Genomic DNA, 26843 nt, shown 5'->3' with positions numbered 1-26843 from the left:
GCATATACTTCAGTTTAACGTACAGCCAAAGCCTGCACAACCACAATTCTCTCACCTGCCATCTCTAGAAAATGCCCAGATGAAGGGTTAGTATTATTGAAGTGGCATCTGACTCTCTCCAGATTTATTACCTCTACAGATCAGCATTTAAGGAACACAAAGATGATATAGCTAGAAGCAATTTAGGGAAAAATCAGCAAGTATTCTGCTCGCACATTTCCAAACTCCAGCAGTTCACCTGGCAATCTTTTTATTTTTTATTTTTGTTTGACCAAGCACCTGAGCAACACAGGTGGAACACAACTCACCCAGAGCAGGATCTGCTCACCACCTAGACCAGACCACTACTTTATTTTTATAACATCTGTTATAAACACCTGGTTATGACCACGTATTTAGAAAAGGGACAGACTTAAACAATTTAAGATGAAACCCTTTGTAACACCAGACCAGAGTTGAAAAATTAAAAATTGTTTTAAGGAGCAACCTTGTCTTGTTTTAATGAAAAACCGCCCCAAATGTATTTCTAGAACTACTCAACAAGAGTCTCATGCATGTGGGAGGGAGGGCAGAGGAGAAGAAACAGACATCATCTGTTCTGCAGTGTTGTTTGGATAGTAAATAAATCACACTGCTCATGTGACAATCTAGCAAGGGACTGACTTCTCCTAGAGTACCAAATTTGTGAACAGCATTCAAGTTTTTTTTAAGTTCAGAATTTATTTTTTTACATGTAGTGGCTTTCACACAACAAAGAGCTGATGTGATAGAAGTCCATTACTTACCACAATGGGACAGATCGTGGCCAGCTGATCATAGAGATACCTTGCTTCAGAAATGCTGCACGCCTGGAATGTTACCTGTTGGAAGAAGTACAATTGCTACCACAGTTTTTATAATCAAAATGCAAGCACAGCCTTCCTAAATTTACAATCAATGATATAATAAAGCAATTTAAATAGCAAGAATTTTAAGGGGTTCTTTTGTTTGGTTGATTTTGGGCGGAGTTTTTTGTGTGGGTTCCCACCCCCCAATTCTTGGACAAACTTTTGCCCCATCTATCAGCAGCATTTTTATCGAAAGCTTTTTTCCAGACCATTTCCATGTTCATTAAAAGATTTCAGACCATAAAGCTTGGGCTCCAAGGCTAAATATACAAACACTTGCCAGAACCAAAGAAAATCGAGTTAACATTTACAATACACAAGGGTCAGTAATGCACCTTCAGGAAATAAGCCAGGAGCCTACTTAGAACAAGTCAGAAAGTATTGTACATGTAACATTTGTTTTGTGTGACAGCTAATCCTGTTTTAAAGAACACTTCAAGATGCCTTTGTTTGATCCTGCCAAACCGTGAAAAGTAAATATTTTCGTGCCTACTACAACTTTTATTAAAAAAAAAAAAAAAAAAAAAAAAAAGAGAGTTAGGTTTTGCCTGTATTAGAGACCAGGACACAGCAAAAGATGGAGAAGAAGTGTTATTTGCAGAAGCCGTTAATGATATGGAAGCCCTGCCACATATAGGCCACTAGAAGATATAACTTCTTTGCAACTTCTGCTGAAATTTGCTCAGAGCAGCATCAAACATGAGATGCATTTCTAGCAGCAGACCTTAACCTCCAGATTTGCCAAACCAACACTTCATGCATTTTAAAAATGCAGAGGGGAATCAATGGCCTCAAAACTGTTAAAAGACACTAATCAGATTAAAAGCCTCTCTCTCTTTCTTTGTAGTTTACATATTTACAGAGCAGAAGATAACTTAGATGGCAGTGTATCCCTGTACCACTATCACATTATGGCACAACAGGCTTCAGCCATAAATCACCATCTCTGCTCACTGTCCTGAAGAATGCCAGCCGAACACAGACTTTCCTCTTCCATGGATTACAATTATAGAGTCCCACAAAACACACAGGTTCTTCTCAGTCTGCCACTGAAGACCAACCCAATCCCCAAGTAAGCTTAAAAAAACCCAACCAACAAAAAGCCCCAAAACCCAAAAAACTTCTGAGTTCACGCGTGGGCTCAGTGGTGGTGGTGTTTTTTTTTTTTTTTTTTTTTTTTTTTTTTTTTTTTGAGTGTGGGGGGAATATGGGATTTGTTTGTGTTTGTTTTGCAGCCAACATTCATTAAAACATCCCCAATTAGAAAAATGGTGTGCGGTAGAGAAAGTGTTTCTTCTGTGTTTATCCTTCAAGTGGCTATCAGAAAAAACAACACAACACACTTTGAAAAGCTAGGACTATTTAATTCTCTTTGCAGAGAAGCAGCTAAGAATGATTTCTCATCACTAATTTTGGACTTCCAGCACTACGGAGCCTGCCTTGCGGTGGAATGGGACAGGACACCTACACTCTTTCCCCTGATGCAGTGATATCCACCTCCCCTTCCCTTCTATGTTTATTCCAAATCACATTAAGTCTGGGATTCCACCTGGTTTCTAGCCAAACATCCCATTACAGAGGCAAAGGCCACACAGCAGTCTTCTCCAGAGGATGGCTGCAGGCACTGCAAGGACTGGGGAAAGCAGCAGTGACGAGCACAAGGCTCAGCAGGCACAGGGACACCAAGCCTCGAAAGGGACAGGAACACAATGGTTTGCCTTGCCCTTCGCAGGAGCAGCGGCTCCCACCCCACCATTGCCACAGAGTGTCCCCACTGAGCTCATCAGGACATTACTTTTAACCTTGGAAATACAGCAAAACAAGTGGTAGCTTGGTGCATAGTGAGGAAAAAAAAAGAGCACAGAAGAAAGCATGCATACTGCAAACTACCTTACAGAAAAATCAGCGGGGAATACATGTTTTCTTCTAGTCCGTTATCAAGAATTATCAGTTGATACACAAGTAGCTGCTTATAGCACCTGCCAGCCTTCTTTTCATTCTCCCTTTGATGATAACAAAACTAACGAATTTGACCACTGATTACAAAAATGGGGAATAGTAAAATGGTATTCCATAAAAAGGAATTTAATACATTTTTAAACAAGTTCAGACAATGACTGAATGGTAAGGCTATATTTCTTTTATTGGACTTAAGTAAGAAAGACATGGTACAAAACAGACCATATCAAACTTTACACCTTGTAACAACACGCAGTATCATGTACACTTTACTACTTCATCAGATCCTCCCTATTTTACCTTCGTGACAAGAAATCACACTTGGCTGCTGTCAAGAACATTTTATTTATTCACTTTCTGTAATTTCTCAAAGGGAAGTGTTCTGAATGGGGTTATTTCTGCCCGTGCTGTGAAACAAAAGGAGCTGGAGAATTTCCTTTAGGCCCCTAGAAACTTAACAGTATCCTCTTCTTAGCTCTGCTTCCAAGATGGCAGTGGTATCAACAGTCAAATACTTTGCTACGACCTAAGCCATCAGCCCCTAGCATCATGTTACTATGATAGAGAAACATTTAAAACAAACAGATATTGAAAGAATTAAAGCACTCCCAAGATGCAGTACCTGCATTTAAACGGAGGATACCATAAAATAGTAGTAACTTAGGAAGATGAATGAAAACAATAAAGAGTGGGCATGCGTTAATGGGACAAAACAGATCCAAAAATGTCTCCCAGCACGCAGTAACAGAAGACAGTTACCCGTGTGAATTTGGTAGGTTCATGGTACAAGCAGCAAGAAGATGACTTCTTAGCAGATAGCTAAAAATATTTAAGAATGAGAAATTTTATACAGATGTGCTGTTTGTAAATATATATTTTTTTATTATAATTTCACAGAATTAGGATATTCCAATGACTTCTTGTCACTCCTTGCTTTTGCTGTTCTACATATGGGGAGAGGGGAAAAAAAACCCCAAAATGAATAACTAAAAAAATCCCACACGCTCCTACAAGACAGCTCAGTTTCCATCCCCACAGCGTCCTTTGGTCATGCCTGAAAGAAGACCACAGTAAAAGATGGTCTTTCACACTTGAAAAGTGCTGGAGTTCCAGGAGAAGGTGCTCGATCAAACGGGGTTTCACCAGTTCAAGAGACCCTTTCATCAAGGCATCCAATTACATTTGAATATTAGTAGAAAATAAACATAATGCAAGCAAAGAAACCTGTATTTTAAGACTACGTTATCAGGTAGAAGATTAAATTTGTTGTTTTATTCCTCCTTTTGCCACACTAGTTGAATTAAGCTAGAGAAATTAGACATAAGGCAAGTCTTAAAAAGGGAAGCGTTTAGGAAAGACAACATTCAGTAACACCTTGAAAGCAGATGCACTTTACCTGAAGACAACAGTTTCCCATTCCAAAACCCATAGCATCCATGTATATATAGTCCGGCTTTGCTGCTTTTGCTGCTTCTCCATCGTCATTAGGAAACGTTTCGATAAATGGTGATGGCGTGTTCTTGTCTTTAAATACTGTGTGGAAAATGGAGGTAACCCAGAGCATTAGATTGAACAGCTACTTTGAAGAAGAAGAAAGATAGACTGAATTTACTTACTTGGTACATTTATCACAACCTTTTCTCCTCTTCGGTGACGAATGTTTCTGGTCAGTGTACTACAAAAAAAAAAAAGTTTGCTGAAATGTCTGACAGTTTCTCTTTAAGCAAATGGTTTTGAAATTAGTTTCTCATCAATTCTCAGGGTTTCAGAATGTCAGCTTTCTATTTATTTTGAGCATTTTTCTTTGGGATACTTCTTTTCCTAGTTTAAGGAACTAGTTGGTTGAGAGAGTCCCTTGGGATATAGTGCTGAATGGCAAAGGGGTCCAGGAAGGCTGGACGCTCTTCAAGAAGGAAATCTTAAAGGCCCAGGAGCGGGCTGTCCCCAAGGGTCGCAAGTCTAAAGGGCAGGGAAAATGGCCAGCCTGGATGAACAAGGAACTTCTGATGGGATTTAGGAATAAAAGGAGGGTTTACCACCTTTGGAAGAAGGGACAGGCAACTCAGGAGGAGTACAGAGATCTCATTAGGTTATACAGAGAGAAAATTAGGAAGGCAAAAGCCCAGCTGGAGCTCAACTTGGCCACTAACATTAAGGACAACAAAAAAACTTTTTATAAATACATCAACAAAAAGAGAGCCAGGGAGAATCTCCATCCATTACTGGATGCAGGGAGGGGGGGAAAAGTTGCTACCAAGGACGAGAAGGCTAAGATACTTAATGCCTACTTTGCCTCCATCTTCAATAGTCAGACCAGCTATCCCCAGGGTGTTCAGCCTCCTGAGCTGGAAGGATGGAGAGCAGAACAATGCACCCATAATCCAGGAGGAAGTAGTCAATGATTTGCTTCTGCAGACACACTGCAGACACACATAAATCTATGGGGCCAGATGGGATTCACCCAAGAGTACTCAGGGAGCCGGTGGGAGAGCTCACCAAGCCTCTCTCCCATCATTTATCAACAATCCTGGTCAACAGGGCAGGTGCCAGATGGCTGGAGGGTGGCTAATGTGACGCCCATCTACAAGAAGGGTTGGAAGGAGGATCCGGGGAACTACAGGCCTGTCAGCCTGACCTCGGTACCAGGAAAGATCATGGAGAGGATCATCTTGAGTGAGCTCTCACGGCAAGTGCAGGGCAGCCAAGGGATCAGGGCCAGCCAGCATGGGTTTAGGAAAGGGAGGTCCTGCTTAACCCACCTGATCTCTTTCTATGACCATGTGACCTGCCTTCTGGATGCGGGGAAGGCTGTGGACGTTGTCTATCTGGACTTTGGTAAGGCCTTTGACACCGTCCCCCACAGCATTCTCCTGGAGAAGCTGGCGAATCATGGCATAGACAAATGCACTCTTGTGCGCTGGCTGGATGGCCGTGCCCAGAGAGTTGTGGGGTGAAATCCTCTTGGCGGCCGATCACCAGTGGTGTCCCTCAGGACTCAGTTTTGGGGCCAGTTTTGTTTAATATCTTTATCACTGATCTGGATGAGGGGCTTGAGTGCACCCTCAGTAAGTTTGCAGATGACACCAAACTAGGTGGGAGTGTTGATCTGCTTGAGGGTAGGAAGGCTCTACAGAGGGACCTGGACAGGCTGGATCGATGGGCCAAGGCCAACTGTATGAGATTTAATAAGGCCAAGTGCCGGGTCCCGCATTTCGGTCACAACAACCCCAAGCAACGCTACAGGCTTGGGGAAGAGTGGCTGGAAAGCTGCCCAGCAGAAAAGGACCTGGGGGTGCTGGTGGACGGCCAGCTTAACATGAGCCAGCAGTGTGCCCAGGTGGCCAAGGCGGCTAACAGCATTCTGGCTTGTATCAGGAATAGCGTGGCCAGCAGGAGCAGGGAAGTGATGGTGCCTCTGTACTCGGCACTGGTGAGGCCTCGCCTCGAGTCCTGTGTTCAGTTCTGGGCCCCTCTGTACAAGAGGGACACTGAAGTGCTGAAGCGTGTCCAGAGGAGAGCTACCAGGCTGGTGAGGGGTCTGGAGACCAGGTCATATGAGGAGAGGCTGAGGGAGCTGGGCATGTTTAGTTTGGAGAAGAGGAGGCTGAGGGGAGACCTCATTGCCCTCTCCAACTACCTGAAAGGAGGTTGGAGAGAGGTGGGTGTTGGCCTCTTCTCCCAGGTGAACAATGACAGGACCAGAGAAAATGGTCTGAAGCTGCGGCAGGGGAGGTTTAGGTTAGATATTAGGAAGAATTCCTTTACTGAAAGAGTGGTCAGGCACTGGAACAGCCTGCCCAGGGAGGTGGTTGAGTCACCATCCCTAGAGGTATTTAAGAAACGTCTAGATGTGGCACTTCAGGGCATGCTCTAGTGGCAGAGATTGTAGGGGGTTGGGGTTTTTGTGTGTGTGTATGGTTCGACTCGATGATCTCAAAGGTCCTTTCCAACCATGAAGACTCTATGACTCTACGATTCCATTTCAGGGTAATGAGGACAAGTTACTGATTACACTGAGATGTCGCTGTGACGTATCTGAGCAAGAGCTGGATTAACTGTGATGGAAGTGCTTAGCCATGGGATTTTGAACTGGAAACAATTTTGCAGTAGCATAATCAACACCTTTTGCTACATAATGGTGTGAACTACCATATAAAGTTACTTAACAGTTTACTTTCTTAAGGCACTTTGACAGAAAACACATCATCACAACCATCTCTGTTCAAGTGGTATCTGCAGCAACTATCTATGCAACACATAGCTCTCTATTCCAGCAACGTAAAGAAGTTGCAGGTATGTCTATGATATTTAGGCACAGAAAAATATTCAGCTTCCCATTCACACACCCAAAATACTCTTACCTAAATCTAGGATGTTTATTGATGGCTTCATCTGGAAAAAAGAGGGATTTCGAAGCTCCTCCTTCTACTGGCGTTGGCTTATATTCCGGCAGCGTAAACCCAGGACACCCTAACCTATATAATACAACAATGAGATCCAAGCTGTAATGCAGACTGACTATGATTTTTTAAATGGTCAGATGATCTGAGAGTAGGATTCTCATAGACAAAGGAATAAAAGGAGGTGTTTTTTTTTTAAAAAAAAAAAACCAAAACCTTGCATCTACTCTAAGTATTTCTGAAGCACTTTTCAAGACTGCTAACTGTACATGTGGAATTACCAGAAAGGGGTCTTAAAACAGTTGCTGTAAAAAGGCCGGCGCTTGCCAACAACCAGCTTAAGTAGTGGTTAAAAAAAAGGGGAGGGGGTGAGTGTTTTAAAAACTACTCCCCTATCACTGGACAGTAAACACAGATCTTTCCAGTGGCTGCAGCAAGAAACTTCATAGTATTATGCAAAGTACATACATTTTAGTGTGTGGGCACTCATCGTTAATACTGACGTGCAGCTGCATTCTGCGCCTTAAACAGTTTCTCTAGAGGGCGCAGGTTAATGTTGATTGGTGAAGTAATTTATCTAGCTCTGCTCCCAACAATCTACTTAAAAAGATGTACCTAACCAACTCTGTAAGAATTCGAGGTAATTTCAAGTGATACATACATCCCAAGTCTCACAGTAGTTTGTGATTTTGGAACTCTGAAAGACCCCATAAATGAGAGAAATGTAATAAGCAGAGAAAAATTACACTATTACGTGAAAAATGCTGACAGATATGCAAGTAAATCAGAATACAACCCTCTCCTTTGTAACCTCCATTGTAAGTTTAACACTCATCTGAAACAAGAACCAGTAGGTTTTCAGTGCAACTGAAACAAAAGAGCATTTGAGAAGTTGGAGGTAAAATTGCAGAAGATTAGTTTCTCCATGCTGCACAGTATAAAGGACAAAGATTACGCTATCTCAAGAGGCTCTAGTAGTTTGATGTATAAAAAGGGTTGGCTAATACAACTACAAGCAAACTACTCAAAATACCAGGAAACACTCACATTTCTGGAAATATTATTTATGTTCAGCACGCATGTCGCTATTTGCTGCATCCTCCTGGGTTAGGTACAGAAGTTGTCCTACAACATCTAAACCTGTCTTCACTAATTATGTAAGTGCAATATCACTCCATCCCTCAAGAAAGAAAACACCTTTTCGGTCCAGTAGTGAGGGCTCACAGATTTAAGAACTCGGGATACTCATTCAGCTTCTAAGCTTGTATTTTTTCATATTTAAGCATTTTCAGGTTTGTTCATTTTTAACTGAGTTATTTTAATAAGTATTCTTTACCTTTCTTCTGTCAGCAAGTTTTTTTGTCTTTTCAGATGCACAGATTTTATTTTATTTATTATACACACATGTATATGCACAGACGCACACAGGCATATGTATATATTAATGTAGAGAGAACGTAGTAAAAAACCCCAAACCCACAAAACCTCAGACATACATGTTAGCAATGCTCCAGTCAAACCAACAAGGACTTGAATGGCAAGATAACAAAAGGCAGCAATAAGAAACTAAATAGCTTAGGGAGAGCAATCTCTGAAGAATAAAACCACGTTGGGATGATCCATAAGTAATAAAGAAACTACATTTTATTATTTACTGGCTTTCACTGAAGTCCAATGTACTGATCCTACAGTGATGTAAAAAGAATTTCTGTGATGAATTACTCCTCTCCCTTTATTCTTTGCAAGACCTGGTCTGAAATGTTTGTATACAAAATTTATTAAGTGACATAATCTATTTGTAAGGTTGCAGGGCTAAAGAACCTTAGCTCTGTAACACAGAGAACTACTTAACCATTGGACTTCAAATAAGCTCTTATTACTTCAAAGATATCCAGTGTAGCTCCCATAAAGAGGAAGCAAATTTAGGGCCACTGCATTCTGTACTGGCCAGTAAGGCTAGCTGCTTCTCTTCTACCGCACAGCAATTTTTTTTTTTACTATTTTAAGCATAACTATCTTCATTCATTTGATTGACCAGGCTAGTTAGAATGAACATAATAAATCCCTGACAAGGATTATGTTTGAAAGGAAGGTCAAAAACTACAATTTCTCCTAGGTAATGAATTTCCTGAATTTCATTTCTTCAAGAGCCTCTTTACAGCAATAAAAAGGAGAAAATCTACCCTTTGTAAGGATATGAACCCAGGAGAGGTCCATTCCTTTCCAGATTTAGTCAGTACAGTATTATAGAAGTTTTAAGTCTTCATTTTGTAAGGACAATCACATTCCTGTTCTACTGTGTACTCCAAGACACCAAAAGAAGTTTGCATGTGCTTTAGTGGAAAAAGTAGTGTCAAAAAATAGATCAGAGTAGCCACGTTTTACCAAACTGCTATTTATAAAGATCACAACTCGCAAAATAGGTACAGAGAAACCTTTTATATATGATTTGCTGTATCAATTCCAGATGTCAGACTACTCTACATACAGTACTTTGTTATGAATATTCAGGTATTCTCTCCTAATACAAGATCACCACAGTTTAGAAGTAACTTAAAAATGTAAAAGATGCTTATTTTTTTGGGCTCACTGCAATAAAAATTTTAGGAAACACAACTGGAATGTTAAATCAAAGTACTTTGATTGAATCATATTTTGCTCGGTTTCATTTTACAGCTTACCTGTAAGCAATAAGGAGAAAAAAAGTATAAGGAGAATAGGAAACACAGCATTACATTTCAACAACCATCTCACCTTGGAAATGACGTCACAGTGCAAACAGCCTCGTTTTCTTTGAGCACAGAAGCGGCCTCTTGCCGTCTTTTCCTCATGTTGTCTTGCACAGTGTTGAATTCAGACATGGTTCCCCCATATGGCTGCCCAGGCGTCCCTTCAATCATGTAGCTTCCATATTCTGGTCGCCAGAGTGTTGGGTGGCTATAATAAAAGAATAGCCTCGGTTAAATATTTCTACAGCTTCAGAAAAAAAAATAATTAGATTATTTGTGAGGATTTCAGAAATGAGTACAACCTGCAAGAAGTACCTCCTAAAGCTGATTATTTGATAGAGTAACACAATGTACATTCCAATGTACCTCACTGCTTGGAGGCAGTGAAAAGAAATTAAGGCACAGTTTGGCAGTAGGAAGTGTTGCTGTACAGTGCAATAAGTAGGATTTGCCTATGTCAAACCGCAATCACCTTTCGTATCTGTCTAAAGCCTTGTTTTTTGGGGTTTTAACTGAAACTGGACCATACAGAACATTCAACTTCTTCCACAGTACAAGGCAAGGCAAAAGTTATGCTCAATTTCTTCTTTCCACTGCTGTGACTATCTGGTCCTGTCTCACAAATTTATTAGGTTAAGAAACTAAATGAAATCTGAGTCCACCTAGTCACCCTTGAAAAGTAATACTCTCCCATCCCCTTGTGAAGTCATGCCACCTCTATGGAGCACACTCTACCAGAGGCTGAGACACATCTCCCCTGCTGTTCTTCAGGCAGTAGCAGTTTTGAGTCTAAAAGCAAAGGGACTCCTTCTTGCAGGCATTCAATAGTCCCTCTACTGAGGAAGGCAAACAGGGAAGCCTTACTAGAAGATGAGTTTAAGGTACCTAGAAAGTAGTAGACAGGACCAAGGCACAAAAGCCACTCATTGCAACAGCAGAGTTTATCCACCTTCCTGTATGCTGTCACCTACTTTGGGCTCTCTTCAGCTAAAGCACTTCACTGTCTCTGCTCTCGTTTCTCTGCTGCCATCAATTAAAAGGCAATTCACACTTCTCTGTCTAGTTGAAGTAGGGATATGATCCAGTTATTCCTGAAAATTTCATGGGAGAGGGTGAGGAAGAACTGTCCTGCTGCCCTTATGCTTACCTTCCTAATTCTGTCAAAAATGGGAGAGCCCTCCTGCAGACAACAGGCTTCCCTACACAGGCCTCACTCACTCCTGTCCTCAGGGATATAGGGGAGAGTGCACACACACAAAACTAGAGCAAGACAAAACAAATACCCAAACTGCAACTTCTGTGGGTTGTTACAGCCTCCTTCCCGCCCCCCCCGCCCCGAGTCATAACACAAAAAGCGCACAGGCTGCCTGCAAGTGTTCTCAAAGTCTTTCACTTCCTGCACCCCAACTTTATCTGAAAATATCAGTATCTGTGGCTTACAGCTTTACCAACAGCAGACTTGAAAGTTAAGCTATGTCTACGAAATTCTGTACAGTATCATAACATGAGAAAAAAAAGAAACAGGAAACAGCTACTCACTTGGGGTTTACCTTCTCCCCCTTGTCTTGTAGCGTTTGAAGAACTTCTTCACCACAGAGCACCAAGCGCACTTTCTTATTCTCGTGGTCAAATTTTACTAACATATATTCCACCTTGTAAATAATAAAAACAAAATAAACAATTATATAGTAAGATTTTGTTTGCAACAAACACGTTGGCACAGTTTCAAACATCAAGTGAAAAGAAGAAAAAAAAAAAAAAGGATGTCGGACTGAACTTTATCTCCACAGCTTAAAAACCACCACTAGCTGTGAACGCAGTAAGCAATCCCACAGAAAACAGCTGCATGCTTATTTCATCTTGATTAAAGAATTGAAATTCCTTGAGATCGGCCTCTAAAATTTTCCCCTCCATTTCTAATTGTGGATATTTTGCAAAAAGATTCCTGAATTTGTATTTGCCTCCACATTATTTTAAAAAAAATTTAAAATCCTATGCAAGCTATTAACCACAAACATCTCTCTGTGATGCCATGAGTTACATTCTCACAAAAACTGACAAAAAAACAAACAAAAAAGAGTCATTCTACAAACAAGACATCCATTTACACCCAATCACTTGTTGGAGCTATTTAAGACTAGCAATAACAGAGCCTCATTTACACCAGGGAAAGCCCACGGCTCTTGCAGACAGCATCGCTCCTGCCATTTACTCCAGCTCTTGGCACAGCACAGGGGTTTCCACCCCTTCTTGATTCAGCTTTGCTGCCACCTCTCCTTCCCCTGCTGCCCAGCGGCATACCTTGCCCCAGGACCTCTGCCTCCTTCCTGCCCCAGGCTGTGACCCACCGCTGCTCCCAGTGACACACCAGTGGAGAATTCGATCCAACACACTGCCAAAGACAGTGGTGCCAACACCATGTCCCAGCACTGGAGAATACTGTTTCCATAACGGAGATTATCTGAAAGCAGCCAGATCTGGAACGCCCTCATGTCAAACTTTCTAATCTCCATGCATACTTGCTGTCAAAGCTCCTGTGAAGACTTTTAGAGTGTTACCCGGTATAGCAACCAGTCACCTGGACCTTATAGCCCTTCACTACTTACTGATACAATCTATTTCCTAACACCTATTTAGCCGGGGATGCTTTGCACTGTTCTGGGAAGCATGAAAGACAGAACAGCCCCCAAGCACGATATACTGCTTACCACATAAAAGCAGAAGTCATACATGAAAATGCATCACAGGGGTACTGGCTTTGAAAACCCCTGGCTGGACCAGCGGTGATACACACCGCCTTTTGTTGGAGGCTCTCAAGCCACTGCCTCAAGACTTTCACAGCTCATCTAATACAAGTATCAACCTGTAGTTAAAAATTCAGGTTGCGGTTCCACAGCTGGAAGTCGCCCGAGGTTTTGCACTGTGCTCCTCAGTTTTGTTTTCTTACAGCGCCCAGAAGTGCATCCACTGGTACTTACCGAACACCACTGCTCCAGCCCCAGGAATTCAGATTCATGCAAGATGCTGATGTTAAAGTTGCAGCATACCAACCCATGGCAACTTCTATTTTGTACAAAAGCCTGATACGTATAGAAAAACAGCTTGCCAAAACACAGGAAACTTTTGTAGTGTTTTCCAGCACACAGTAAGAGGATTTGTGGGCTTTATGTTCTTTGGTTGCTTCAGTGTTCAGGGAAGAGTTATTGCTAGCTACCGTGACAACAAATACAATCCTCTGGTGGGACTTGAGATTAAATCACAAGCAGCGTTATCCAAGAATGCGTGTAATTCTACAGAATCTAGTTAGACACAAACTCTGAAGGGAATCATTCAGCAATGATACATATTCTCTATATTTTTTTAAGATCAGATTTTAATCCTCTAAAGAAAAATAATGATTTCTAGTTCCTGTGCAAGACAGCATTTCTTTGTGTGGTATACATTGTGGTTTGTGTGTATTATGCCACAATAATCTACTCAACATAACTATGGACTATAGTCAACCAGAACACACTCCAGCACTGATTCACTTATTATCTAGTACCAGTCTCTCCAGTGACACTTGATCCATGATTATTGTCAATAAAAAGGGACTTCTCTTACACCTTCCAGTTTCCTACCATATTCAACATCATCCCCTCCTGCTTATGAAAAGCATCATCCTCGCTTGGACCCAGCCTGAACTACAAGAGGTACGAGAGCGCACAGTTCTCCGAGTCATACAGATGGACATGTGGATGTGCACCAAGCCCACTGCATGCCTGGCCTCACACCACACCGCCCGCGTGGGCTGGTGGCAGAAGAGAAGGCAAAGGAACCACAGCTGCCTTCAAGAGACCCCAAAGTTTAACATTTGTCCACCATTACATGAATAAGTTACTGTGATTAGCCTACTGTCTTAAAAATCCCTCTCCAAATATAACTGCAATGAGCTGGTGGTGTGAACACAGCACTTCCCTATAAACTGCATTACAAGTTTCACAAAAGAAAATAACCCAAAAAGTGTAAAAAAAACCCCATTAATCCAAGGCAGCAAAACCAAAGAAATCAAAATGTTTCATAATCCGAATGCAGTAGTGAATACACTGCATTTATACATCTAGCTTTAGAAACAACTACTACTCTTGCCTCCAGAAACATTGACTAAATCTTCAAAGCTGTCTTAACACACAGAAGATCTGCCATTAATTTTAATGGGAAAAGAAAAAAAGCTTCAGACGGCTGCCAACAATTCCAAGTTACCCACAGAGTATCTTGCCAACAGAGGGACTGACTGAATGGGCATCCTCAAAGAATTTAATTTAAGCTCATCAAAAGATTTAGCCTAAAGCTAGAAAGAAAGAAACAAATTCAGAGTTCACACATTTTTACATTTAACTTCAGCTCGTCATTCACAGACTTCTCACATGTTTTCTATCCACAATAAAGTTCAGAGAATTGCAGCCAAGCTGAAAGCATCAGCACGACTGGCAGAGCTTCAAGAGTCCAAAAGCCAAATATGCAGGGTTTCACCCAACATTCATAATTCATCATTTTGCCAAGCTCTTTTGAGTTCGCTTCTCTTCCTAATTTTAACTAGTCTCCTTAGCAAGCAGCAAAATACATGTCAGGTCAAATGACTGATGCAGATGGCTGACAAGCAGCCTTGTAAAAAGCCAGCTAGGAAAGCTCACCCTGCCTCGGTAAGAAAGGTGGCCACTTGGGACCTGTGCACCCACCTGGTGCTCTCCCTCCGCAGCAAACCCTACACATCTCTATCCTCCGTCCGTCATGTGCTGCAAGGCTGATGAGGATGAAAGGCAGCCTCCTAGCTTCTCCCTGCAGACAGACACGCTCAGCACAGCTTCGGTGGACAGACCTCTCTGACCAGCTCAGGTCTGTATGGCTTGCAGAAGTGCAGTGGTACCTTACCAGGGAAAGGAACACAGTTGGGCCAGCAAGGTTGCAGAGCGAAAGCTGTAAATCCACACACACATAGAGCAAGCCTAAAAAAAATTGTTCAAGGTTAAATGCATTGAAAAAGCAAATAAATTCTCAGTTAAAGCAAATAATCTAACAGATCTATCCATGAGCCAACACAAAGCAAAACTATTCTTTACAGACTGTGTCCTCTCAACTACTGACTTGCAGCGCACTGCATCTACAGAGTACTTCCACACCAGCTCTGCTCCACCACTGTATCTACTGGGGATAGGTATCCACCATTAGCTTGCCGGCAGGACAGCACCCAGAACGGCATTACTTCACTAGTCACCATTATTTGTCATAGTCGGCTTCCAAGGAAATGTCAAGCTTCTGAAAATTCTTTGATGTCACCTCTGTAAATACAACCATAAGTGAGACCTTGAAGCCCCTCAACTGGGGAGAAGCCAAACCGCTTTCCATGCATTAAGCCAAATAGTTGGGCTGGACTTGCCCAGTGGCAAAGAGAAAGATGATTGTTCTCTGGAAATGGGTAAGCATGTCTGAAATTGTGTCTGAATGCCTGAATTATCTGACCAAAATTACGCATATTATTTCTGCATAAAGCACACTACTTAAAAATGAAGAAGTATCAGTCAAGTGACTCTTCAACAGCAATTCTAAGGAACAAGGAGAACCAAAGTCGACGCACGTCTTACACATGATCATTGTCCAAATGCTTGCCTTGGCAGTGGTCTGCTTTCCAATACCAAAAGCCCTCCTCACACACTCAATTTAACATCATCATGCTGAGTACCCTGGGAACAAAACCTATCTAATAGTTGAGAGTAAAGCCTCTGCTCCAGAGTTAATGTTAAAATCCTTTTAACATTCAAAGCATTTGCCAGAAGGTATTTCTCCATAAGAAAACACAGGTAAGCGCACAGTCTGGACTCTGGTAAGCTCAGAAGTAAGGTGCTGGGAAGATTATAGAATAGAGGAAAATAGTTTTAAGAGTTTTCTGAAGAGAAGTTTTTTTGAGAGGAAAGCAATGCAAGTCTGTATACTCTCTAGCTGTGAAAAACAGTTCCCTGCGTTCACCTTTTACCTCACTCCCGATCATCCATCTCAGCTGTGGGTGCCCCATCATTGGAAGTGTTCAAGGTCAGGTTGGATGGCGCTTTGAGCCGACAGCAGGGGGTTGGACTACATGATCTTCGAAGGTCCCTTCAAACCCAAACCATACTATGACTCTTAAAAAAAACCCAAACTGATCACAGGTGACACTTGACCACCGCTGTTCCTCAAGGACAATCTTACTGACAGTTTCCTTCTCCTTTTACTGTATTGTCATGTGTATTTGGAGCAATTGTAGTGGTCTGTTCATACGTACCTTCCCTCAGGCCTTGACCTTTAAGAGAAATTGGAAGTTTTTCCTAAATACCCAATGAGGTCTCATGGCTTCTGTTTACTATTACCAAAAGCCACTACAGCACTTAATATTTTCATGCAGTATACCTCATATATTTATGTATACAGTAGAAAATCAAGTCACAGTAAACTTTTTTCTCGAGTATCAAAGAAATAAACCCTATTTCACTAGTTCCATTATGCTCCATTACAGCGAAAAAATAAAAGTAGTTCCTCCATGTGTTTATTGTCTGTTAATGCATCATCAAAATACCAGGTAACATTAAAATGACAGTCTACAGGAAAATAAGTTTTAATAATCTGATTGTTCATTAAGGGACCTCTGCCATAAGATTTCAGCGTTAAGATGGAAAAAGATTTTTTTCCATAGTTACACATACATCTGATAGATGTGGAGCATAATACTTAAGTATTTTTTTTAACGCAGTTATTTTCTCACCACTGGTGTGCCAAAACATGGAGCCACAGTAATAACCAGCTGCTAATGTACCTTTAATGAAAGGTTTGCTGGCCCACAAAGGCAAGCTTTGAGGGAGCGAAGTTTGGAGGAAAACAAGTCTGGAAGTGCCCCAGAAGCTGGTTACCCCATTTCTAGCCAGCAAGCCTCCAAATCGCACACTGGCATGAGGCAGAGCACTTCCACACTCACGAGGTTACTACGGGTATTCTCTGTCATAGCAATAATTTCAAAAATCCACTCTTAACAGCAAAACCAAGATTCAAATGTATTTCCCAAAATGCTCAATTTTGATCAAGCACGTTGGAAGTGGCCAATCCAACGAACAAAGCACCATCTCCAGCTCTATATGAAACCCACTCACAGAAACCGTGCCCTAAAACCAAAACACAACTGATGTTTTATATTATGTTGACAACAAGCAAAAAATTTAAGAAATTCTATGCTGCATTAAAGATGACCGTAGATAAAGAAAACAAAGAGGATGCAGGGGCTCTCTTCTCAGTCACGACAGCCAGCCCCAGCTAAGTGCTCCTGTCTGTTCCCCCTCCCACTTGCTGACATCAGGACTGCAGATTTTCTTCTTCTGCACGTGGTATTACGTGACTAGAGGATGTCCTGTGCTGCACACACCACAAACCAGGAAGCTGGGTTACTGAAAACTAAAATCTAGAGGTTATAATCATTTGCATGCTTCTAAAGAACAAAACGAGGCACATTCATGAATAAAGTGTCTCTTCTTTGACCGCTGTACTATGTAACACCTGAAGTAATACTATAAAAAGAAGACTAGGATAATGTTAGTTTTAGATTTCTGTAGCAAAGACATTCACTTAGGAATTTTTAGATTTAAAGCAGAAAATAACAAGTGGTTTTGGTACAACAATATTTTCTATTCCCCTCAGGCTCTATGTTTTTATACGCTAGTAAAAGACCATTTATTCAACCGTGAAACAAGATGCTGCAAGCTTCTAAGTTGCCTCTTGCATCAGAAAGAAGGAAAAAAAAAAAAACAACCCCACAACAAAAACCAAACAAGCAACATCAACAACAAAATCTTTCCTGTACTCATCCTTCCTACTCATCCTTTCTCATACTGTTAAGTAAAATAATGTGTCTGCACAGCAAGGAGAAGAGGAAGTCCTGTGACAAAAGAGGAATTACGTTGAAGCAATAGACAACAATCCCATGACAAGACCACAGCAATTCACTTGACATCCACAGAAGGAAGCTCACTGTGAATAGAGTATTTCTTTATCAGAAATATACAAACAGCAGATAATTTAAGCTTCTCTTATTAAGATCTAAGATTGGGAAGGAGGAAATCAATGCATACCATGGGGGCTAGTCACTATTTATGAGAAATTGCAGCTTGTTTAGGGAAAAAAAAAAAAAAACACCAACAAAACACTCCTCCAAACTGGCTTCCATGAATCCAAAAATTAGCTTTTGAAGAAGCTTCTCACTATAAACTACAGCGTGTCCTGCACTGTCATGTGCACAATGCATGCAGCACCAAAGCTCACACCACTGTAGGTCAGTGGTGCTGCACTACAACCTACGCTTATCACCCAGGCACGGAAAACCTGAGGCGGAGGAAGCTGAAGCAAAATAATCCGTCATCTGGGAGGTTAACACATCATGCGCGTTTTGAGAGCTAGAGGTTTAGACGTAATTCAGTTTAGGCATTCCCTGACACAAGGATTAAAGCCGGGCAGAAAAAACAGTTTCACAACTGTCAGCCAAAGCATCCAGGTAAGGAATAAACATGGACGCTCTTCAAGGGCACCTATCTTGTTCAAGTTAAGATTTAAGGAGTTATATTTGCATCTATTAGTGTACTCATTTTAGCAGCTGCATATATACATTCAAGGCTGACAAGCAGCATGAGCTGACACATTAATATGGTAGCTTCAGACCCTGCTCCAGAAATGCCACTACAATAAATAGCAGGTGCAGCTACAAAACACATCAAGGAAGCACTAAATCTATTTGTAAACAAATAATGCCACCGTCCCTTTATTTAGCCAACTAAAGCTCAGACAGAAAGGACGAATAAGCAGACATGTGACAAATAACCAAATCATTCATGAATGCTGCTTCCCTGCATGCGGCAAGCAGGCAAGTACATCGATTAAGACAGCTCCCATTCAGATGCATCCACACATGCCACGTTTGGCAGGGGGCCATCCTGAGGAATTTCTGCATGAAAGAAATTCAAAAACACATTCTGTTTGGGGAATTTTGCTGGGGGAGGGGGAGACTAAAAGTGATTGTCTTAAAATGACAAGAGCTCAAACATCAAAAACAATTTTGCAAGACTTTAGGCTATGTTAGCTTTATTATAAGCACGAGATTCCCAGAAAAAGCTTTAAAACAGAGCAATTTCTGCATGCTGGTACATTGCAGCAGCGTCTACAAAGTGAGTATGAGAGATCACTGTAATATCGATGATGAGTCTGTAAAATGCCATGGTTGAATTTTTTTTAAAGATCTATTATTGACAGCCAGGAAAAGACAACAATTATTTTTTGTGATTCTGTTGTGATTATTTACAACATATACAGTGAAAAGCTAGTTAGAAAGTTTCAGATGAACATTAGAGACCCCATGAGCCACTCAACAATTATCTAAGTGGTTTGGATAGAGGGACAGACATCTTGCAGCACGTGGAGTTTAAAGAAGCCGTAATAAACTGTCTATTCTTGTCCATGTGAAGTGCCTGTCTTGGCTTCAAAGCTATCATGTAGCATCATCTTGTTCCACAGGACATCTAGGCTTCGTAAAGTAAGCAACTATCTTAAAATGACATCTGCTGCTTTTCTGTTCCATTAGGTTAGCCAAATTTCTGGCAAAATGAGAAAAGAACATCACCTTTCCTGTACACCGTGATGCTCTCTGAACCCATGCCTTTTATCAGTCACACAGTTCTTTCTTACATCTATTTGAACATTTCTGTGCACACACATGTGTGTCTGTGCTGGTTTTGGCTGGGGTAGAGTTGATTTTCTTCATAGTACAAAGTTTGGGGCTATGATCTGTGCTGAGAAGTGTTGATAATACAGGGATGGTTTAGCTACTGCTGAGCAGTGCTTACAGAGAGTCACGGCCTTTTTACCAGTCTAAAGTTCTGCAAACTGTAATGCAACATCACTGATCATATAATTTACACGTTGCTGCTGCCCTGAAAAAAACGCCAATAACATACAGGCTGTAAACCGCACCAATACATTAATGCAATAGCTAGGTCCCTGGGAAGAATCGTTTAAAAGGCAAAAGAGCTCTTTTCAGAGCTCAGCCTTTCATTAGCAAAAGAAGAAAGCTTTAAAGAGAGTCATGCACCTTCTAATCAGAAGCAACACCTTTGGCACATCTGGTAAGAAAACCTCTGGCCTCTCTTCTTGAAGCATCTGAGAAGGGCTGCTTTGCTTTGCATGAGGAACCACTGAGTAGCAAGTGTTCATTTCAGTTCTCATTTAACTTATTTACAAGGCATAATTAAAAAAACCTAATGAATAAGGAGGGGAATACAATCAAAAGTACAGAAGAAAGACCAAAAGAAGGTTAAAAAAAAAAAAGATAACATGCAGGAAAAAAAAAAAACAACCACCCAAAACCAGCATTAAGTCAGGAAGACTTCAGCTTGCAAGCAGCGTGGTGGCACATTTTTCAGGCTGCCTCATACATTTCATTATCAAACCTGGTTTAAAGGCCTCCAAATTTCACTCCAAGTCTCCACGAAGAAAACAACTTTCTAAAAGCTAAAGATGCTTATTGTATGATATGTCCCAACACTGACAGGAACAAGACTCATATGCAACAAAAGGGTCATTATGTCCAATTTCACTAAACAAGGCTGGGCAAGTCAGACTGCCATTTCATTCGCATATACTTTTAAATAAAACTGTCACGTTTTGCCCACGCTTGCTTTTTACACCCTTCTTTCTAAGTGGATCTCCCTCCAGCATGCCTCTCTCGACATTTTCATATGTTGAAGCAGCTCCTCCTTACTCTTTATTCTTTCTTCGTCTCCACCAACTTTCCTTTTCCAACTCTTCTTGTTTCTGTCATTTCCTCCCAGTCCAGATAGGTGTTCAGTCTGAAGAGCAACCAAACTGCCCCATTTAGGAGGAAAACAGACTGCAGAAAAACTTCATCAAGTATTAGATATATGTATGAATACATATGTATATGTAGGTAATGCATGAAGTGCTGTGATTCATACGCTCATGCACGTGCTCAGCACAAAGCAATGGCAGTGAGCCTAGCCAAGGGCCAGCCATTCCACTTGTCTGATCTGAGTGTCTGCATTAAGCTGCAAAGTGAAACTTAAGCAACATGGGTCAGCTGCAAGAATGCAATCAGCAGATGAGAGGCACAAGAGATTGGTAACACGCTGGCACAGAAGAGAGCTTTTTGGGACAAAAGCTGGTAAGCAGCAGAATAGACTTTACGTTACTCTCAAAACCCCATTGAACTCTTTTGGTATCACTAATATCTGCCAAGCTGCATGAACTAATTGTCTCACATAGTACCTAATCACTCTACCAAACTTTTAAAACGCAGTATCGAAAACTTACAGGTTTTTGTATCTGTTGCACACACACACAAAAAAAAAAAGAGCTTAATGACCTCTACTCTGCAAATCCAAAGATAAGCATACATTGTTTGATGGGAGAGGAAGCTGAAAACACAAGGAGACCATGAGACTGTACCAGTTAGCATGACAGGGTCTCCTCAGCAGATCTAGTTGTTGCACAACTTTTGTGGGCATTAAGACTAGGGTAATAAGGAGGGGTTTGATGAGAAGTAATGAGATAGTTCAGTGTCTTGTATTTTCCACAGTCAGGAGAAGCCAAGCATGAACAGGGAGGCCAACTGTCAGTTTTAAATGAGGCAGAAGGATGACTAAGAGACAAAGGACCTTTACCTACAAATGCAGATTCAGAGAGACCTTTAAAGAGATTTTATTTTTTTTTTTTAAAAAGCAAGTCTTATTCTGTTACACTCACATTTGTAGTTTTTGTTTCTTTGGTTTTTTTTTACCATTGCCAAGACTTCATGGTTGTGGAAAACAGGGTAAAAACGAACTGCCCCCAGAAGACACAACAGCTGTTTGGTAAACCCCTTGGTTGTACTAAGCCTGTAAGCAAGAAGATAGCTGACTTTTCAAGATATAGCAGAACCAGTGCTTTGACCTTTCCAGCTCTTTACTCGGGGGAGGATGGGAGCACTAGGGAACGCTACCCTACAGTGCAAGTTGTGATGCTGCCTCTCTTCCTTCAAAACAAATGCCACCACAAAGGCTCTGTTACCACTTAGTCTCAACACTTTTGTCTGGCACCCAAAAAACAGAAAGCATATGATGATTCCTGGCAGTTTCATTCCTTGGAATGACAGGGAATGGAATTCCTATGAGGTTACAAGCGCCCCAGAGGACCACCACAGCTCATGTAATGAGCCTTACAAAACAGAACAAGAAGCGGAGTCCTGCTGAAAATAGATTCAAAGCAAAAGGTGTTTCTCACGAGCAAACACGGGATTTCTTTTCCACAATGGCATCAGCTAGATGGGGACAGTCTTCAAAGTATTCACACATCTGCCCTGAAAAACAAACTCAGTCTATGATAAGAAAGTTGTTTTTTTTCTCATAAGCATTCCTTAAAAATGAAGTAAAACATAGATCTTCTGCAAAACAGTCTCAGAAACAGCTCTCAAACACAAAAGTAATTTTGTTTATGCTGATTTAATCTCTATCATTACATGAAGGCTGTCATCTTCATTCTTGATTTCAATCTTCAAGAGGTTTTTAAGACAATAAAACACCCTCAGGCTATTACTTTATACATGAAGGTCAAAGTGCACAAAAGGCTTTTTATGAAAATTGTCCAGCTAGTCAGCTGATTCCTCTAAGCTGCATGCAAATGTGGCACCACTTTCTAATAAATAGATATTTGAGAGGAAAAATGGAAAACAAGTTTATTGCTTTACCCACTAGTCCATCTACAGCACAGCTGCAGTAAGTTACGGAGACAGGTGTGTGTTTGTGTTCCTACAAGAAGAGCAGACTGGCAACAAGTATCTGGTCCATTAACACACTCCTAAGTGCCATGTTACTTAAAAAAATAAATAAATTGCATAATACAGTAGAACAAAGATAAGTTGCCACACCTGAGTTTATTACCACTTGCTGAAAATCAGAGGTAGATGATGAACTGGGTTACTTCACCTCTGAATGTTCACAAGCATTTTAAATATGGCTCCTACCTCCTTATCAGAAACAGAGCAGCAATCATACCACTCTTAAAATTCTGCCTCTTGCCACGCTGACCATGACATAAGAAAACTGTGAATCTCCTTAAACACAAGACACCACCATTTGCCAAGCATAAATACTTTCTTCAGTATGGTCCCCATGCCAAAGGAAGAACGAGTCTCCTAGGGTGCAGTCTCACTGTACAGCTAAGCTTACCAAGTGACTAGCTATGGGTGCTGCAGGGGAACGTTCTGCTTGCCCCTTTCCTCCACGTCTTCCTCCTACTTTCCTCACATTAAGCAGACCTTGTTGGATATTGCAGTGAAACAGCGGAAGCTCTGCTGAGAAAACGAACCACCCTAGAAAACTGAATGGGAGTTTTCTGCTGGTTTAACGTCTTGAACTCGCATAGCCAGTAAGAATGCAAGGAAGGCAGAAGAAACACGAGCCTGGCGCAAGGGGAGGGAAGCTGAACCAGCTCGCTAGCGGATCAACCTTACCTATCTTGTGAAAGCTCACCCTGAGAAAGCAAGGACAACTAAAATCTAACACCCATTGAAAAATGAGTACCCCATCTTAAAAGATTAACGATAAAACCCTCAAGCTAAGTCTCAGAGCAATAAGAAAACTCTGCTCTGTCTATATTCCTGAACTTAAGGCTGTTTGTGAGGCTCCTCTGTCAGCATGACTTCAGTCATAAAAGAGATGTAGGAACACAGAGATATCAGACATGCACAGATATATGTATATTTAAAATTTCCTAAGTCCATACCGCTCTAGTCTACACTGCAAAACCCTGCGGTGTAGACTAGACATGCTGGCAGCATCATCCCCTTCAGTGGACAGATTTTGACAGCCAAGCCCCCACTCACTCCTCTTGAAAGCAGCTCCTGTGCTCCGATTCTTGCCTTGCTCAGTTATGTGAAGTCTGACAGCAAATCCTTAAGAGAACAGACTTTATGAGACTCTCAAAGTGCAGGAGGGGAACAGCATTTTCCTCTGGCAAAGAGCATCTGTGAACAGCTAGTGTTACCACCCAAAGTTTTCTCACAAAAGCCTTTGCCATTCAGAAAGGAACAGAACACGAGATGGATGCAACGGCCAAGCCTCCACATCACTCGATTCCTACTCTGCTCTCCCAACTTTCCTGCAGCCATCGCAGGCACCTCCAAATGAGAAATGCTGGACTGCACCAACACCACAATCAAGGGTGACTTCTAGCACAGCATACGCAAAGCTGCTCCCTGTCCAGGGAAAGCTGTGACTCTCAGGAAATCCTACTTATCAATGCAGGAGAGAGACTTGTCTCCTTGCAGACTGATGTCAGGCTGGGACCCAATTCAGTGCAGCCTTGCATGGCAGCACATGCAAGATCTGCGGATAAAGTTACAGTCCTTGGGCACAAAGATCCTGTAACAAAGTTCAAGGCACAACCTGAGCGATCACCATCATCCTTGTTCGAAAAGCAGACCAACTCGTGCCAGACACCTAGAAGACTATGGAGCAAAGCAAGGCTTGGCGTGTCCCCTTCCACAGGGGCAAGCCTGGAGCACAGCGGGACATGGTGCATGGCGAGAGGGCTGAGCCCACCTGTGCACCTCCAGTCCCTGCTTCCCTCGCAAAAACAGGTTCTGAGGCTGAGCTGGCACCACCCTGGAGTTTAGACACACGCTTTACTCAGACCTCACTCCAGAGAAAATAAACAAACTCGTGGGAATGACCAAGCGCTGCCAGGCACCGCCGCTCCGGGGAATACACCTCAGGCGGATTTACAGATGCCCGACGGAGGCGCCAAAAGTTGCTTTAGCGTTTAAAAATAAATAAATAAAAAAATAAAAAAATCACAAGGTTAATACCGAGGCAACCGCGCTGCGCAACGGGAGGCGGCAGGGGAAACGAAAGGCCCCGCCGGGGCAGCCTGAACTTTCCCCTCTCGCCGAGCAACGGCGGCCGGACCCGTCGCCGGGCAGGGCCCGGGCCGCACCGGAGCTCACCCCGGGCTGGCGGAGGCCTCGGCAAGGCCGTGTGCCGGCCCGGGCCGCGCTGAGGGGGCCGGAATTGGAAGGTGGTGAGGAGGAGGAAGGGGAAGGGGCAGGGAGGGGGAAGGGTTCACCTCATCGCCCCACTTGAGGACGTCCTTGTGGCGGTCGCGCAGGGCGCGGTAGATGTGGAGGAACTGGATGATGCCGTGCCTCCGCACGTGCTCGGCGTGCCGCCGCGTCTCCTCCCAGCTCAGCGGCGAGCCCTGCGACAGCAACCCCATGCCGGGCGGCGGAGCAGAGAGTAACGGCGGGGAAGGAGAAGGAAGAAGAGGAGGAGGAGAATGAGGAGGAGCGCGGAGCCTGCGGGGCGCGCTGTGCTCTGCGCCGCGGCAGCGGCGGCAGCCGAGGCCGGCGCCACGCGTGACGGCGGCGGCGCGTCACGCCGTGACTCAGCACTTTCCGCCCCGCAGGCCCCGCCCCCTGGGCGGGGCTGGCTGTGGCTGGGCTGAGGCGGCTCGCGCCTCAGCCCAGCCACAGCCAGCCCCGCCCAGGGGGCGGGGCCGGGGCTTCACCTCAGCGGCCCCTGGGGGGGGGTTTGGTGTGACAAAGATGTGATTAAACGGCCCTAAATAAAGGTCCTGAGGTGGAGGGCGGGCTAAAAGCCGATTTGTGTTTATGGTAGGGCATCGCCAAAAAGAAAAAAATTCAGTGCCTGTCGGTGCTTTGGGTGGGTGGAGGGACACCACATTACCCCCCACCCTGGGATGTGTCTCCTCACAGGCACTGGCCTGCTGTGCCAAGGAAAGGCCCAGCTAATGAAGATGTTAAAAAAATGAGTGAGCTACCTGGGAATTGTCTGGAGGGAATCGGAACGGCATTCACAGCATCATAGAATGGTTTGGGTTGGAAGGCGCCTTTGAAGGTCATCTAGTCCAACCCCCCCTGCAATGAGCAGGGACGTTTTCGACTAGATCAGGTTGCTCAAGAGCCCCATCCAACCTGACCTTGAATGTTTCCAGGGATGGAGCCTCTAACACCTCTCTGGGCAACCTCTTCCAGTGCCTCACCACCCTTATCGTAAAACAATTTCTTGCTTACATCTAGTCTAAATCTACCCTCTTTTAGTTTAAAGGCATTACCCCTTAGCCTATCGCAAATGGCCCTGCTAAAATGTTTGTCCCCATCTTTCCTGTAGGCCCCCTTTAAGAACTGGAAGGCTACAATAAGGTCTCCCTGGAGCCTTCTCTTCTCCAGGCTGAACAACCCCAACTCTCTCAGCCTGTCCTCATGGCAGAGGTGCTCCAGCTCTCGGATCATTTTTGTGGCCCTCCTCTGGACTCTCTCCAACAAGTCCATGTCTTTCCTGTGCTGAGGGCTCCAGAGCTGGACACAGTACTCCAGGTGGGGTCTCACCAGAGCAGAGTAGAGGAGCAGAATCACCTCCCTCGACCTGCTGGCCACGCTTCTTTTGATGCAGCCCAGGATATGGTTGGCCTTCTGGGCTGCAAGCACACATTGCCGGTTCGTGTCCAGCTTTTCATCTACCAGTACCCCCAAATCCTTCTCCTCAGGGCTGCTCTCAATCCTTTCACCCCGCCCCCGGCATTGATACCGGGGGTTGCCCTGACCCAGCAGCAGGACCCTGCACTTGCCCTTGTTGAACCTCATGAGGTTCACACAGGCCCACTTCTTCACCCTGTCCAGGTCCCTGTGGATGGCATCCCATCCCTCAGGAATGTCAACCACACCACACAGCTTGGTGTTGTCTAAGAAAGAGGAAGCAGTGACATGTCATGATGTGTATTTTACGTTTGATGCAAAATAGAAGGAAGGCCTATTA

At 43.0% G+C, this 26843-nt stretch overlaps 1 protein-coding gene across 2 annotated transcripts in view; it reads right to left on the bottom strand.

The window, feature by feature from the left end:
* GCLC (glutamate-cysteine ligase catalytic subunit) overlaps positions 1 to 25469 on the bottom strand; it is a 37173-nt gene extending 11704 nt beyond the window's left edge. Inside the window, exons 1-7 of one of the 2 annotated variants that reach the window (XM_074581615.1) lie at positions 25135 to 25469; positions 11515 to 11627; positions 10001 to 10183; positions 7208 to 7321; positions 4463 to 4521; positions 4243 to 4379; positions 786 to 860 (exon numbers count right to left, since the gene is read on the bottom strand). In XM_074581615.1, coding sequence (XP_074437716.1) covers positions 786 to 860; positions 4243 to 4379; positions 4463 to 4521; positions 7208 to 7321; positions 10001 to 10183; positions 11515 to 11627; positions 25135 to 25284 — 831 coding nt within the window. In that variant the 5' untranslated portion in view covers positions 25285 to 25469. Of the gene's footprint in view, positions 1 to 785; positions 861 to 4242; positions 4380 to 4462; positions 4522 to 7207; positions 7322 to 10000; positions 10184 to 11514; positions 11628 to 14693; positions 14821 to 25134 lie in introns of those variants that run through there. The other variant, XM_074581616.1, reaches the window with a different exon arrangement.
* Between the last annotated feature and the right edge of the window lie 1374 nt (positions 25470 to 26843).

Source organism: Larus michahellis, chromosome 3 (assembly GCF_964199755.1).
Source record: "Larus michahellis chromosome 3, bLarMic1.1, whole genome shotgun sequence".
NCBI lineage: Eukaryota > Metazoa > Chordata > Aves > Charadriiformes > Laridae > Larus > Larus michahellis.
This window is presented reverse-complemented; position numbering and strand designations above follow the sequence as displayed.